At 40.1% G+C, this 14,446-nt stretch overlaps 1 protein-coding gene across 1 annotated transcript in view; it reads left to right on the top strand.

The window, feature by feature from the left end:
• The first annotated feature begins 2,351 nt into the window (after window positions 1-2,351).
• The window catches only part of COL21A1 (collagen type XXI alpha 1 chain), a 111,508-nt gene continuing 99,413 nt past the window's right edge, over window positions 2,352-14,446 (top strand). The window contains exons 1-2 of the mRNA XM_029074220.2: window positions 2,352-2,472; window positions 2,753-3,304. Coding sequence (XP_028930053.1) covers window positions 2,376-2,472; window positions 2,753-3,304 — 649 coding nt within the window. The 5' untranslated portion in view covers window positions 2,352-2,375. The remainder of the gene's footprint in view (window positions 2,473-2,752; window positions 3,305-14,446) is intronic.

The raw sequence follows: 14,446 nt of genomic DNA, 5'->3' as shown, positions 1-14,446 counted from the left end.
ATCAATCATATTCATTGAGCACTTACTGTGTACAGTGCACTGTACTAATGCTTGGGCAAGTGGAGTATTACAGTGTTAGTAGACATGCTTCCTGTTGACAGTGGTATTTATTAAGCACTGTACTAAGCACTGGGGTAGATACAAGGTTATCAGGTTGTTCCATGTGGGGCTCAGAATCTTAATCGCCATTTTACAGATGAGTAACTGAAGCACAGAGAAGTTAAGTGATTTGCTCAATGTCACATGGCTGATAAGTGGAGTCAGGATTAGAAACCACGACATCTGACTCCCAAACCCGTGCTCTTTCCAACAAGCCATGCTGCTTCTCTACAGTCTAGAGAAGGAGACAGACATTAAATTACAGATATGTACATAAATTCTGTGGGGCTGAGGTAGGGGTGAATTAATTCAATCATATTTATTAAGCACTTACTGTATGCTAAGAACTTTACTAAGCACTTGGGAAAGTACAATACAACAATAAACAGCAACAATCCCTGCCCACTAAGAAAGTGTAGAAATCCAAGTTCAAGGGTGACCCATAAGGGAGTAGGAGTAGAGGAAAGTAGAGGTTAATCAGGGAAGGCCTCCTGAAGGAAATACACTTTTAATAAGGCTTTGAAGGTGGGGATTGTCCACCTTTTGATCGTCTGGTGGATATGAAGGGGGAAGATGTTCCAAACCAGAGGCAGGATGTGGATGAGGGGTCAGCAGCATGATAGAAAAGATGTAGAATATGAGGGATAGGCTATTTTACAATTGAAATAATCAAGCCTTTTGGAGAAGACATCTGTGGTCACTCACTAGGAACCCGAACGGATTTTTGAAGAGGTAGTTGGATACCAAGTTCAGAGAAAGGAGCTAATGTTACTGCTGGATTGCTCATAACTGAATAGGTAATGAAATTAAGGGAACAGTAAAATTCAATTTCTTTAAAATTAGATATCCCAAAGCTTTGGAAGTCCAAATATGTGGAAACAGACTATGTTCGGCCAGTCTTTCACCCATTTAGGAGGCTTTAGTCAGCTTTCCAAGATTCAATGAAGCTTTTTTTTAAAAAAAAAAACAAAAACAACAAAACAAAAAAACCCTCCTCTTTTCTGGTTTAGGGTGACACCTTTCTCCTCCTAGCTTTTCTATCACGATCGATAAAACTATCAACCTCCTTGTACCAGAAGCCTAAAATCTTGGTGTATTTTGAACTAGCTTGAGCTTTCACATGGCATCAACTACTAAATACTGCCTGTTCCTCCTCTAAAGTATCAGTCAATCACTGGTGTTTATTTAAGACTTACTGCATACAGAACACTGTATTAAGCTTTTGGGAGAGTACAGTTCAATGCAGTTGGTAGACATAATCCCTGCCCTCAAGGAGTTTTTTTACAATCCAGTGGGATTTCTTGGACCCACATCTCTAACAGTCTTGGTTTAAGTTCTCATATCACACACAGAACACTGAATCCATTTCCTCACTGGTCTGCCAGCCTCCAGCTTCAGTAAAGATTACACATTGCTGTCTGGCTCATGTTCCTGAAAAAACAATCTGCACATGGCCCCTACATGCTTCAAAAATCTCCATTGACTAGCCATTTTACACCATATCAAGCAAAAGTCCATCCTATAGGTTTCAGTGCTCTCCACCAGCTTTTGTTCATCACCTCTCCCAGCCCCACAGTGCTTATGTATATATCTGTAATTTATGTTACAGGCATTAAACTCATGGGCAGGGAATGTGTCTGTCTACTGTTGTATTTTTCCCATTGCTTAGTACAGTGCTCTGCTTAAAGAAAAATGATCAATAAATAAGATTGAGTGGCTGGGGCTCACAGTCTTAATCCCCGTTTTACAGATGGAGTAACTGAGTCACAGATCAATTAAGTGACTTGTTCAAGGTCACACAGCAGACAAGTGGCAGAGCCGGCATTAGAACCCACATCCTCTGACTCCCAAGTCCGTGCTCTTGCCAGTAGGCCATGCTGGTACCTTGCTCTTAACTGTCTTGACTCCAAATCCTAGTTTATGCTATTCATCCAGTTTGGAACACTCTCCATACTCTAAATTATCTGAATCACAATCCTCTCCTCCTCCAAAGCCTTCTTTAAAAAAAAAAAAAATCCCACCATCTCCAGGAAGACTTCCATGATTTTGAAGTAACTCCAATTGTTGGATTTTCTGACTTCTACTCTTGAAGGAAAACTGCTACCATTTTCAGTAATTTCCTATTGTGATAAAGCAAGAGCATACGTGAGTCAAGATATGTTTGTTATATAATTATACTCTGCATTTTAGTTGAGCAAACAAAGTCTTTACTTGGCTATTTCAACATTTTTTGAATTTCATGTTTTCAGATAAAAGCAGGATCAACAACTTCAGAAATGAAGCACGTGGCTTATAAGATGAAGTTACTTCAGGCATTTTTGATTCTGTCACTTCATAATTACACATCAACTGGAGATGGTGAAATAAGATCAAGTAAGATATTTTATTAATTATGGACTTAAATATTGCTAGACTTTGTCAGATTTAATAACTAGACTTGAATGAGAGCATGCGGTAGAGTGGATTATATAATTCCATGAAATATACAACTGAAGTTTTAATGTCCTCAAAAAGCATTGCTTTTTTTAAAAAAACAACAAATAACCTAATTGTAATACAAAGCATTCTAATTAGTTGAATATATATGTACAATTTTTTTATTTGAGGCATAAAGTGAAAGTTCTCAGTATTAATATTTGTTTTCTTTTTCTAGGCTGCAGAACTGCTCCAACAGATTTGGTTTTCATCCTAGATGGGTCATACAGTGTTGGACCTGAAAACTTTGAAATAGTAAAAAAATGGCTTGTTAATATAACAAAGAACTTTGATATAGGACCAAAGTTTATTCAGGTTGGGGTGGTTCAGTACAGTGATTACCCTGTTCTTGAAATCCCACTAGGAAGTCATGATTCTCTAGAGAATTTAATACAAGCAATGGAATCCATCCAGTATTTAGGTGGAAATACCAGAACAGGGAAAGCTATTCAATTTGCTCTTGACCACCTTTTTGCAAAATCACAGAGATTTCTAACTAAAATAGCAGTTGTTCTTACTGATGGCAAATCCCAAGATGAAGTCAAAGATGCAGCAGAAGCAGCACGAGACAGTAAAATAACTATGTTTGCCATTGGTGTTGGCTCAGAAACTGAAGATGCAGAACTCAGAGCAATCGCCAACAAGCCCTCGTATACTTATGTATTTTATGTTGAAGATTATATTGCAATATCCAAAATAAGAGAAGTGATAAAACAGAAACTTTGTGAAGGTAAATTTTAGTAATGCTTTTTTGGGGGGAAGTTAAGTTGAACTTTCTACATCATTAGCATTTTGATAATTTTGTTTTTTCAGAAGGTATTAAGCTTTATTAATTATTTTATTATTTATTTACACCCTGCTTTCCTATAACATTGGTCACTGCATTCTTGCAAAGCCCCTAATTCAGGAAAACCTGTGCCATGTTACTTCCAGTGTAGAATGCAGCACAAATGGTTTCTTTCAAAATTCATGTTTTTGTTTGAAAGTTACTTAATTCCCAAACATCACTTTAGCCAAAATGTTACAAGCAGACACATTTTGGCAGAACCAAGTGAATTTCCAGTCTGTGATCTTAGCTATAGTAATGTAACCTCCTGCTCCACCTCGCCTCAACCACTCACTAACTTGGACACCACTCCATCTCATCATCTCTAGCCACTGCACCATCTCCACCCTCACCAGCTCTGCAATCTCTATATCCGGAACCTTCTCACCTGCCTTCTCTTCCACACACATCTCCACCCCACAAATCTATGCTGTTCCCCCACAGAGACCACCGATATTTTGACCCCATCCAATTTTCTTAACTCATCATGCCCCATTTAGCTTCCATACCCAAACTACATTCCCTTGATAAACAAATTAACGCTCTCAACACCACTGTCTCTACTGAACTCAACTCCCTTCTTCCTTTGTCAGTCTCATACCACTAACTCACAGCTGTGGATTACCTTCACAGTCTGCCTCCTTTGCTCCTGTGCACGAGTCGCTGAGCACTGGTGGCAGAAATGTAGTTATCAGGCTGACTTTGTCTACTTCAAGTTTATCCTTGTGTGCTTTGACTCCGCCCTTTTCTCTGACTGGTAAAATTATTTCTCCATCCTTATTCACACCCATTTCTGTCACCCTTGCCAGTTGTTCCAGATGTTTTACTCCCTCCTCAAACTTCCTATCTCCCCTGCCTCCCCCGTCCTTTGCCCCTAATGACCTGGTCACCTATTTTATTGAGAAAATTGACCCTATTGAGAGTGACTTCCCTGAAGTCTCCCCTGCCCCTCCCGAGTCTCTCCCCCATCCCATCCCTTCTTAAGCTCTCCCGTATTTCCCAGCAGTATTGCTAGAGGAAATCTCCTGCCCGCTCTTAAAACCCAAGCTCTCCACCTGTGCATCTGACCCTTTGCACATATGGCTCTTTTGTAACTTATCAAAACACTTTCCCCTCCCTTCCTTCCTCCCTAACTGCCATCTTCAACTGTTTCTTCTCCACTGCTTTCAAACATGCCCATGTCTCTCCTATCCTAAACAAAACCCCTTCCTTGATTCCACGGCTCCCTCCCTCTCTCTTCTACCATTCCTCTCCAAACTCCTTGAGCAAGTTATCTATACCCACTGCCTCAAGTTCCTCTCTTCCAATTCTTTCCTTGACCCTCCTCCCCAGCGCCCCCAATCTGGCTTCTGTTCTCTTCACTCCACAGAAACCATCCTCTCAAAGGTCACCAATGATCTTCCTCCCAAATCCAAAGACCTCTAATAATAATAATAATAATTATGGTATTTGTTAATGCTTACTTTGTGCCAGACATTGTTAATAGTAATAATGATGTTGGTATTTGTTAAGTGCTTACTATGTGCCAAGCACTGTTCTAAGTGCTGGAGTAGACACGGGAATCAGGTGGTCCCACGTGGGGCTCACAGTCTTAATCCCCATTTTACAGATGAGGTAACTGAGGCACAGAGAAGTTAAGTGACTTGCCCAAAGTCACACAGCTGATCAGTGGCCGAGCCGGGATATGAACCCATGACCTCTGACTCTAAAGCCCGTGCTCTTTCCACTGAGCCACGAAGTGCTAGGGTAGTTACAAGGTAATTGGGTTCGACAGTCCCTGTTTCACACAGGGCTTAGTCTCAATGCCCATTTTCAGATGAAGGAAATGAGGCCCAGAGATGTTAAGTGCTTACCCAAGGTCACCCAGCAGACAAGAAGTAGAGCTAGGATTAGAACCCATAAGCCTTCTGACTCCATGGCCTATGCTTTATCCACTAGAAGATGCTGCTTCATCCTAATCCTCAACTCAATCCTAATCCTCGACCTCCTTAGCTATCTTTAACACTATCAACCACACTCTTCTAGGGGAAACATTATCCAACCTCATCTTCACTGACACTTTCCTCTTCTGGTTATCCTCCTATCTTTCTGGCTGCTCATTCTCAGACTTTCGCAGGCTCCTCTTTTGCCTTCTACCCCCTAACTATGGGGACTCTCAGGGTTCAGTTCTGGGTCCCCTTCTGTTCTCCATCTACACCCATTCCCTTGGGGAACTCATTCATTCACTGCCAGCTCTATGCAGTCGAGAGGCAAATCTACATCTCCAGCCATGATCCTTTCTCCCACTCTGCAGTCGGCATTTCCTCCTGCCTTCAAGGCATCTTTACTTGGATGTCCTCCCATCACCTCAAACTTAATATGTTTAAAGCTGAACTTCTTATCTGTCACACAAACCCTGTTCTCCTTGTAACTTGTGCAACACTGTAGACAGCACCACCATCCTTCCTGTCTAAGCCGTAACGTTGGAGTTATCCTCGACTCCTCTGTCTCTCTCTTTCAGTCTATATATTCAACCCATCATTAAATCCTGTCTTCCATCTGCACAGCATCGCTAAAACCTTCCCTTTCCTCTCCATAATAATGATAATGATGGTATTTGTTAAACGCTTACTATGTTTTGAGCACTGTTCTACATACTGGGGTGATACAAGGTAACCAGGGTGACCCACGAGGACTCAGTCTCCATCCCCATTTTACAGATGAGGTAACTGAGGCACAGAGAAGTTAAGTGATTGCCCAAAGTCACACAGCTGACAAGTGCTGGAGCTGGTCACTCATCCTACCTCACCTGGATTACTCTATCAGCCTCCTTGCTAACCTCCTGCCTCCTGTCTCTCCCCTTTCCAGTCCACACTTCACTCTGCTGCCTGGATCATTTTTCTACCAAAATGTTCAGGCCACATTTCCCCACTCCTCAAGAAACTCCAATGGTTGAGAAGAAGCTTGGCGTAGTTTTTAGAGCATGAGCCTGGGAGTCAGATGGTCATGGGTTTTAAACTGGCTCCGCCACTTGTCTGTTGTGTGACCTTGGGCAAGTCACTTCACTTCTCTGTGCCTTGTTTACCTCATCTGTAAAATAGGGATTGAGACTGTGAGCCCCATGTGGGACAGACTGATTTGCATGTATCCACTCCAGCACTTAGTGCCTGGCACACAGTAAGCACATTACAAATACCACAGTTATTATTATTACAACTCCACTTAAAACATAAACACCCCAACATTGGCTTTAAAGCACGCAATCACCTTGTCCCTTCCTACCTCATCTCGCTACTCTCCTACTACCACCCAGCCTGCACACTTAGTTCCTCTAATGCTAACCTCTCGCTGTGCCTCAGTCTCATCTATTGTGCTGCTGACCTCTCACCCACATCCTACCTCTGCCCTGGAACACTCTCCCTCCTTGTATCTGACTACTGTATTACTCTCTCCCCATTCAAAGCCTTCCTGAAGGCACATCTCTTCCAAGAGGCCTTCCTTGACTAAGCCCTCCTTTCCTCTTCTCCCACTCCCTTCTGCGTTGCCCTGACTTGCTCCCTTTATTCACCCCCTTCCCAATCCCACAGCACTTATTTACATATCTGTAATTTATTTTTATTAATGTCTGTCCCCCTCCTTCTAGACCATATGCTTGTTGTGGGCAGGGAATGTGTCTGTGTTGTATTGTACCCTCCCAAATGCTTAGTACAGTACTCTGCCCACAATAAGTGCTCAATGAATGCATAAATAATGTTTAATGCCTATATACTTGATCCATTGAGGACTTTGATACTCCTGCCTCCCCCTGTGGACTAAACTACTTGTGGGTAAGAATTGGATCCACCAACTCTACTGCATTGTTCTTTTCCAAGCACTTAATACACTGTTATGTATATATTAAGGGGTCAAATGCCATTGATTGATTTTAGATGTGATCAGTTATATTTAGAAATCAATGACTCCTGAAAATATAAAACTTCAATATGGGAATCAAGGGTATTTTCTGAGCACTTACTCTGTGCAAAGTACTGTACGAAGCATCTGGGAGCATACAGTACAATAGAGTTGGTAAGCAAAAACCATGCCTACAAGGCCCTTACAGTTCAGAGGACTTTGTTTATTGTATTATGTAGAATTCAGGTCCCTATCAAAAGAGTATGTCTACAAATTCCCAAAACTATCAAGAGAGTTGTTTTATAAGTTCTCTAAAGGCTTTGGCCAGCAAATAGGTCTGTTAATGCTTCACATACTGTTATTTTCACATAATGCAATTAGAGAACTTTGGAGAGAGGAATCAGAAAACAATTGCTCATTATTTCTTATCCGTCATTCCCCAGTGTTTTGAGATTCCATATTCTAACGCTCTGCTGCCCCTCCTAAAGAGGGAAGAGCATTTGTTTATAATGAGTAGTGTTTTGTTCAACTTTGAGAAGAAGCCCAAGATGAATATATACATTTTTGTAAAAATTCCACTACTTTTCTGCCAAACTATCTGTTTAGGTTTATTTTTTTTAAAGCCTCTTAGTGTTTGTTTAGAAGAAATAGCCAAAAGGAACATTTTGAAAGCACTGTTTTTAAAATATTTAAACAATAAAAGACAGATTTTTCTTTTTAAATTTAGCTGAGACTTAATTTATCAGGACTGTGTATTTGTCATTCTAGAACTATAAGTATGTTTATGCTGCTAGTCATAATTTTGAAGTGCTATTGCAAGTTGTCTTTTTATTGTGATAGTTTTGTATATCTATTTATTGAGTAGTTAAATGTGTTTTATACCTACTTAGAATTGGCTTGATGGATGTGTTTTGGGTTGTCATTATGATAGGCTCACTCTGATACTCCTTCCTTCTTTCTGCCCCAAGAAAGAGAGCCTAACTACTCTGACTAGGAGACAAGTGGTGACAATGGTCCTTTGCTTCCAGAGTCTCCTCTTTCTGTGCCATGGAGGAAATTAAGGGAAAAATTTTGAGAAAAAAATTTGTGGGGACTGCTACACCATCCTCCTCTTTCTGGACTCCTCCCACTCTTAACTTCTAACAGGATCAATTTTATCAGCAGCATGGGCTCTTAGGTGAGGAAGTGGGCTCTAGAAAATAGGAACATTGAAAACCCAGGGAATTTGAGACTGGGAGGAAAACAATATATAACATCTAGAAGTCTTTGATTATTCTCTTTCAGCCCTGCTTCTGCTTGCTCCTTCCCAGGGTATTTGGCTTCAAGCCCATTTGTGTAGGCAAAGGGGTAATTAAAGTTTGGCTTTAATTATGATTTTTTTTGGCAGTGAGAAGTGTTATTTTGTATCAGCTTTGTGATGTCTGAGTGTGTCTCAGGAAGTAGTTGCTTTAGAGAAGACTATTTTTGGCTTGCTTGTGGTGTCTGGGTAGTCAGTGTTTCTGTTCTTGTTAAACACAGTTTCTACTTAAAACTATTTTTTATTCTTATGTTAAGTGGAAGAGAATGATGCCGTCCTAGAAGTTTGTGCCCCGTGAGCTTCCAGTACGAGTTACAAGTAGCATAATCCTGATATGCTTAGGATAAATTTCAGCTATTTCAAATTATTATTCCTCTGAGAGCCCTGCTTAGTAAAAAAACAAAAAAAAACACCATTATTCTTTGTCTTATGATTTGATTGAAACAATACTCATGAGAATATTTTTCATCATGAATAATGAAATCTAGACACAGTTGGAGAGTCTTATCAGGCAGATGTTTATCTTTACAGGGCAGGTAAAGAAGAAAAAAATATGTGGTGGAGCTGGGATTAGAACTCATGACGTCTGATTCCCAGGCACATGCTCTATCCACTACGCCATGCTGCTCCTCTAGGATGTGCAGATGGAGGGGTGGATTTTGAGAAAAGGCAGGAGAAGATCTCTTTTTGAGACACTACTGGGTAAGATGGGAGAGTCGAAGAAGGGGCAGAGGAGGCAGGAACAGGTTAGGAGCAGGAAAGATTTTAGGGAGATCACACTTGATGGTTTTCAATTTTCTTAAAGGAGGTGGCCAAGTCACTAGCACTGGGGGAAATGTAGGGATGGAGTTTGAAGAGGAAGTTAAAATTTTTGAACCACTGGCAAGGGCAATGGGCATGGGTGTCAACTGCATCCCAACCTCTGCTGGCTTCTTTGGCCAAAATCAACCCACCAGAAACTTTCTGTCTTCAATTAGTAACAAACTGCTCTCATTCACCTTCCATTGGCCAGATATCCTTTTTTTTTTCATGCTCCTCGCTTGCAGCATCTCTAACAGCTTTGTCTGCGTCCCATCTCTGAGTCTTTGGCCCTCCTCAGTGTTTACAATTCCTTGTGAATTCATAAACAGTACCTGCCATCTGTCAAAAGTACTTGTGTAGAGAAGCATTTTGACATAGTGGAGAGAGCACAGACCTGGGAGTCAGAAGGTCATGAATTCTAATCCTAGCTCTGCCACTTGCCTGCTGTGTGGCCTTGGGCAAGCCATTTCACTTTCTGGGCCTCAGCTACCTAATCTGTAATCTGTAATATTGAGACTGTGAGCCCCATGTGGGACAGAGACTGTGTCCATCCCAATTTGCCTGTATCTACCCCAGTGCTTAGTATAGTGCCTGGAACACAGTACTTAAAAAAATGCCATCATTATACACTTTTCCTTGATTGCCACATCAGAGATTTATATTTCAGGCTGCAGGACCACTGAATCCAGTTGCCACTTGTAAAGTCACAACTGGTCTTGTTCTTATTGTACAACAGATGGCCAAGCTTCCATGTGAGCAATAAGCTGTTTCAGTTGATCAACACCTTTCCCCTTGATTGGGATGCCTTTGCTCAAGCCAAAATCAATTGTGTTGTCTCTTGTCATATGAGAATTGGTCTCTGGGCCTCTAAAGTAATCTGGGGATCAGCTATTCTGACTAACCAAACTCAAAATTAAATGTCAGAAAGGTTTGTTATCCAATTAAGAAAAAAAAAATCTGCAATTGGAAAAACTTTGAAGTACACATCGGAAAATTAACTGCTTTCAAAAAGCAGCAGCAAGGTGTAGGGGGAAAAGCAAGGACCAGAGAGTCAGAAGGACCTTTCTAATCCCAGCTCTGCCACTTGTCAGTTGTGTGACCTTGGGTAAATCACTTCTCTGTGCCTCAATTACATCTTTAAAATGGGATTAAGACTGTGAGCCCCAAATAAGACAAGGGCTATGTCCATCCTGATTAATTTATGTCTATCTCAGTGCTTTATACAGTGCCTGGTACGTAGTTGGTGCTTAATTAGCCAAAATCAAACATATACATAGGTTTTTAAGTTTTCTCTCCTTTTTGGGAGTCTGTATTCTAAAGCTTTGAATTAACCTTTTCTTCAAGCAGTAGAATAAGCTCTCTCTCCTTGTCTCATAGTCACCAAACCACTTTCCCCATCTTTCTTAAAACTCTGCTAAAAAAAAAAAAAAATGTTTTCTCTAATTTCAGTCTCAGCCACCTTGTTTACATTCCTATGCAGCTATGTGTATTTAGCTTTTTATTTCTTTTGTTTTTTTCTCCTGTAACAATTGTTCATTTGATTTATCTCTGCTTGTCTTCTGTATTTGAAACTGCTGGAGGACAGGCACATTATCTTTTCTATTTGTTCCTCAGTTGTCTAAGATGGTATGCCGTAAGTACTGAGTGTATAATAAGTACTTTTGATAGATGACAGATACTTTTGATGAATTTACAATGTTAGCATGCATACACATGTGAATTTCTTGGTATGCTTTGTGTTGACAGAAGTAAATGTTTATCGATTTTTCTTTTGGAAACTTATATACACTTTACTAAGATGAGAAATGGTGTATGGAGATTTTGATGGTTCCACAATTTAGCATAAGTAGATATATTACTTCGGCTTCAGTGTCCCAATTTTTAACTTTCAGATTTCAATTTCAAAAGAAATATAATAATGTTATATTTTGTTCTTAAAATCAGTGTTGGTACTGACATTGACCTAATTCCAAACAGAAAGTTTTTTTTAACCTTTAAGTTTTCATCCTTCCAGAATAAGATAAATTACCATAAGATAGCTGACATCAAAACATTTCATGTTTAGGCAGTTGTTCTGCAGCACAGAGGTTGTGGTTCTGAAGAATGTTACAGTTATAGAAACACATGCTGTAGTGCTCTACCATTTCCCTTATCCCTAACCTATTTCAGTGTCTGGCTCTAGTGGACTGTAAGCCCCTTGTGAGCAGGAATCACATCTACCAACTCTGTTGTATTGTACTTTCCCAAGCACTTACTAATGTGCTCTGCATGCAGTAAGATCTAATATCATTGCTTGATAATCACATACTGATCCTGTGAACAAGCAAAAAAACATATCTAACACCATATAATGCTTTTCACAGAACAGCCCCTAATTCTTCAAACGTTATCTAGCCTAAATGTGTAATTAAAGCATGTGTTCTAGTAAAATTCACAGTAGCATAGATGTGGTTTTTGTGAAGGCATGCTTTTTTTGAAATTAGGTCTTCTCTTTTCAATTGTAGTTACTTTGCTCAGAAATTAAGCCTAGGTTCTGTGAAATAGTAAACCACCACTGTTTATTAGATAGCATGATTCTGGTTTGATTGTTTTATCTGTGTGTGCAAATTTCATTTAAGGCTAGTTTATGACCTGTTTCTAGATCTCTTTGCTAGGCATATATCCCATTGATTAATGCTGGAAGGAATGTTCCAGCAATTCTCTGCTTACTATTGTAGATAACTGCCAGCTACATGTCTGGCAAAAATGCATGCTAGTTGAGACAGTTGGATTAAAATCAACACAGGTCTAAATGCAGTAAGCATATTGCCAGTGTTCAGTGAGATCATGCTTTTGGCTGTTGAAGTCCTGAAAGACTGTTGAAATAGGGCCTCTCTAGTTGATTACTTGCTAAAAATCCTATGGCAAAAATTCTACTTCTAGAGCTTAATTCCTTAATTTCACACTGTAGCACCTGCTGAATGCAAAATAATTGTATTAGCCTTTTTGATCAAAGGATAAAACACTTCATCCTCTTAACTTTAAATAAGATGAGAACAAGTAGCTCTATTTTCAACAGTGATAAGGAGGAAATGTTAACCAAACTTTAATTTTCCAAAAAACACTTTCCATTATTGAGGGTGAAGCCCTAGGTGACATAAGGACTAGTGAAATGATGAAGCAGGACCTTAGTTCTAACTTCCAAGAGTTAATACTTCAGACAAAACCATGAAGAGTATAAAGCACTTGGATCTGATAGCTTTCCTTGAGAAATCTATAAGCAAAGAAGGAATTTAATGAATATCTGCCTGGGCTTTTCTTCCACACTAATATGATGCTACAGTCATCTTCATGAAGAAAGCTGAGAGAGCTGATTGAAGAAACTACCATGGTAGCTCACTGCTCTCCATTTTTTGCTGAATCCCAACTATACAGGTTGCTGACGAATAGTGTTAATCAGGCACCCCGTTGACTTTACAGTGGCCTCAGATCCAGGCATAAGCCATGAACATCAAATCAAGGCAGGCAAAGGGAAGCATGGAAATACTTAGTCCCTGATTTGTAGACCTCCCAACTATCAGTTGACTCAGTCAACAGATCAGGGATCTGGCAACTAATAAGGATATTTGTCTGAGTGAAAGATTCCACGAAGAAACAGTGTATTTATGTATCACAATCCTGCTTTTTGCCAATTCCTTAAAGATTATTGTTAGCCAGGAGGCTGGCACAGAAGTCTGATTCAATACTTCCCCAAGTCAGGTTTTTGTTTTAAAATGTGCATAGTGAAAACTTGACAATTCATCTGGGTTCAGGTGGGAAATTGGGGTTTATGAAGCACAAAAAACTATCTCCTGAGTGTGTTGGGGGTGATGTGGCCATATTTGCTGGGAATTTCATGCTTCATAATTAAAATTGTCTAAGAACCCCTGAAGAAAACAATATCAGGTTTTTATTAATGTGCATAATGAAAGCTTCACAGTCCAACTGGGTTAAGCTAGAGAACAAACATAGTTAAGATTCAAAGCTTGCTCCTGACATGGCCGCAGTCTGAACAGCCGTAACCACATGTTGTCTTATGCCGTCGAGTCGTCTACAACCTATAGCGACACCATGGACACATCTCTCCCAGAACGCCCAACCTCCATCTGCAATTATTCTGGTAGTGTATCCCTAATGTTTTAGCAAGATGCAAACTTCTATATCCTCTCAGAGAAGTTCACCAGTATTCTAAGTGAACTCCTCAACCATGTGGCTCATTCAGTTTTATAGGTGGGCCCCTCTGAATCTTCTCCCTTTACTTAACAGAGCCAAGGAGGGTGATGTAGAAGGTTTGGTTCAGTGTATTTTGTATATTTTGAAGAACAGCTTCCACCTTCCTTGTCATGGTCTCATAATGTTTCAGATTAACATGGATGTCTTCCAACTTGACAGGCTGTGTCATCAAGTGTTTTTGAGACAGTCATACAGAAAATACTATAAACTGATGACTACATTTTGGAGGCACATACATGAGAAAAGATGCAAATAGGAAAGCAGCATGGCCTAGTGGAAAGAGCACAGGCCTGGGAGTCAGAGGATCTAGGTTCTAATCCTGGCTCTGCCAGTTGCTTGCTGTGTGATCCTGGGCCAGTCACTTAACTTCTCAGTGCCTTAGGTCTCTCTTCTACTTACTTTGAGCCCCATGTAGGACAGGGACAGTGTCCATCCTAATTAACTTGTATCTACCCCATTTCTTGGAACGGTGTTTGACACATGTCTCTATCTGTTGCCGACTTGTTCATCCCAAGCGCTTAGTACAGTGCTCTGCACATAGTAAGCGCTCAATAAATACTATTGAATGAATGAATGAATGAATGAACATAGTAAGGCCTTAACAAATACCATTAAAAATAATTATAAGCCATTTTGCACTGTGATCACAGTCCTTTGGACTGATAATAGGTCTGTGGGAGAAGCTGATGAAAATGTAAACATGATTGAAGATCAGCACCCAAAACTTATTGCATTCACGAACCTCTACTCCCCATTCAAAGATGCAAGAATAATCAAAGACTAAAAATGAATGAAAGTGGTCACTTTGTCCTGTGAGAACTTAT

This window comes from Ornithorhynchus anatinus, chromosome 1, assembly GCF_004115215.2.
Source record: "Ornithorhynchus anatinus isolate Pmale09 chromosome 1, mOrnAna1.pri.v4, whole genome shotgun sequence".
Taxonomy (NCBI): domain Eukaryota; kingdom Metazoa; phylum Chordata; class Mammalia; order Monotremata; family Ornithorhynchidae; genus Ornithorhynchus; species Ornithorhynchus anatinus.
This window is presented reverse-complemented; position numbering and strand designations above follow the sequence as displayed.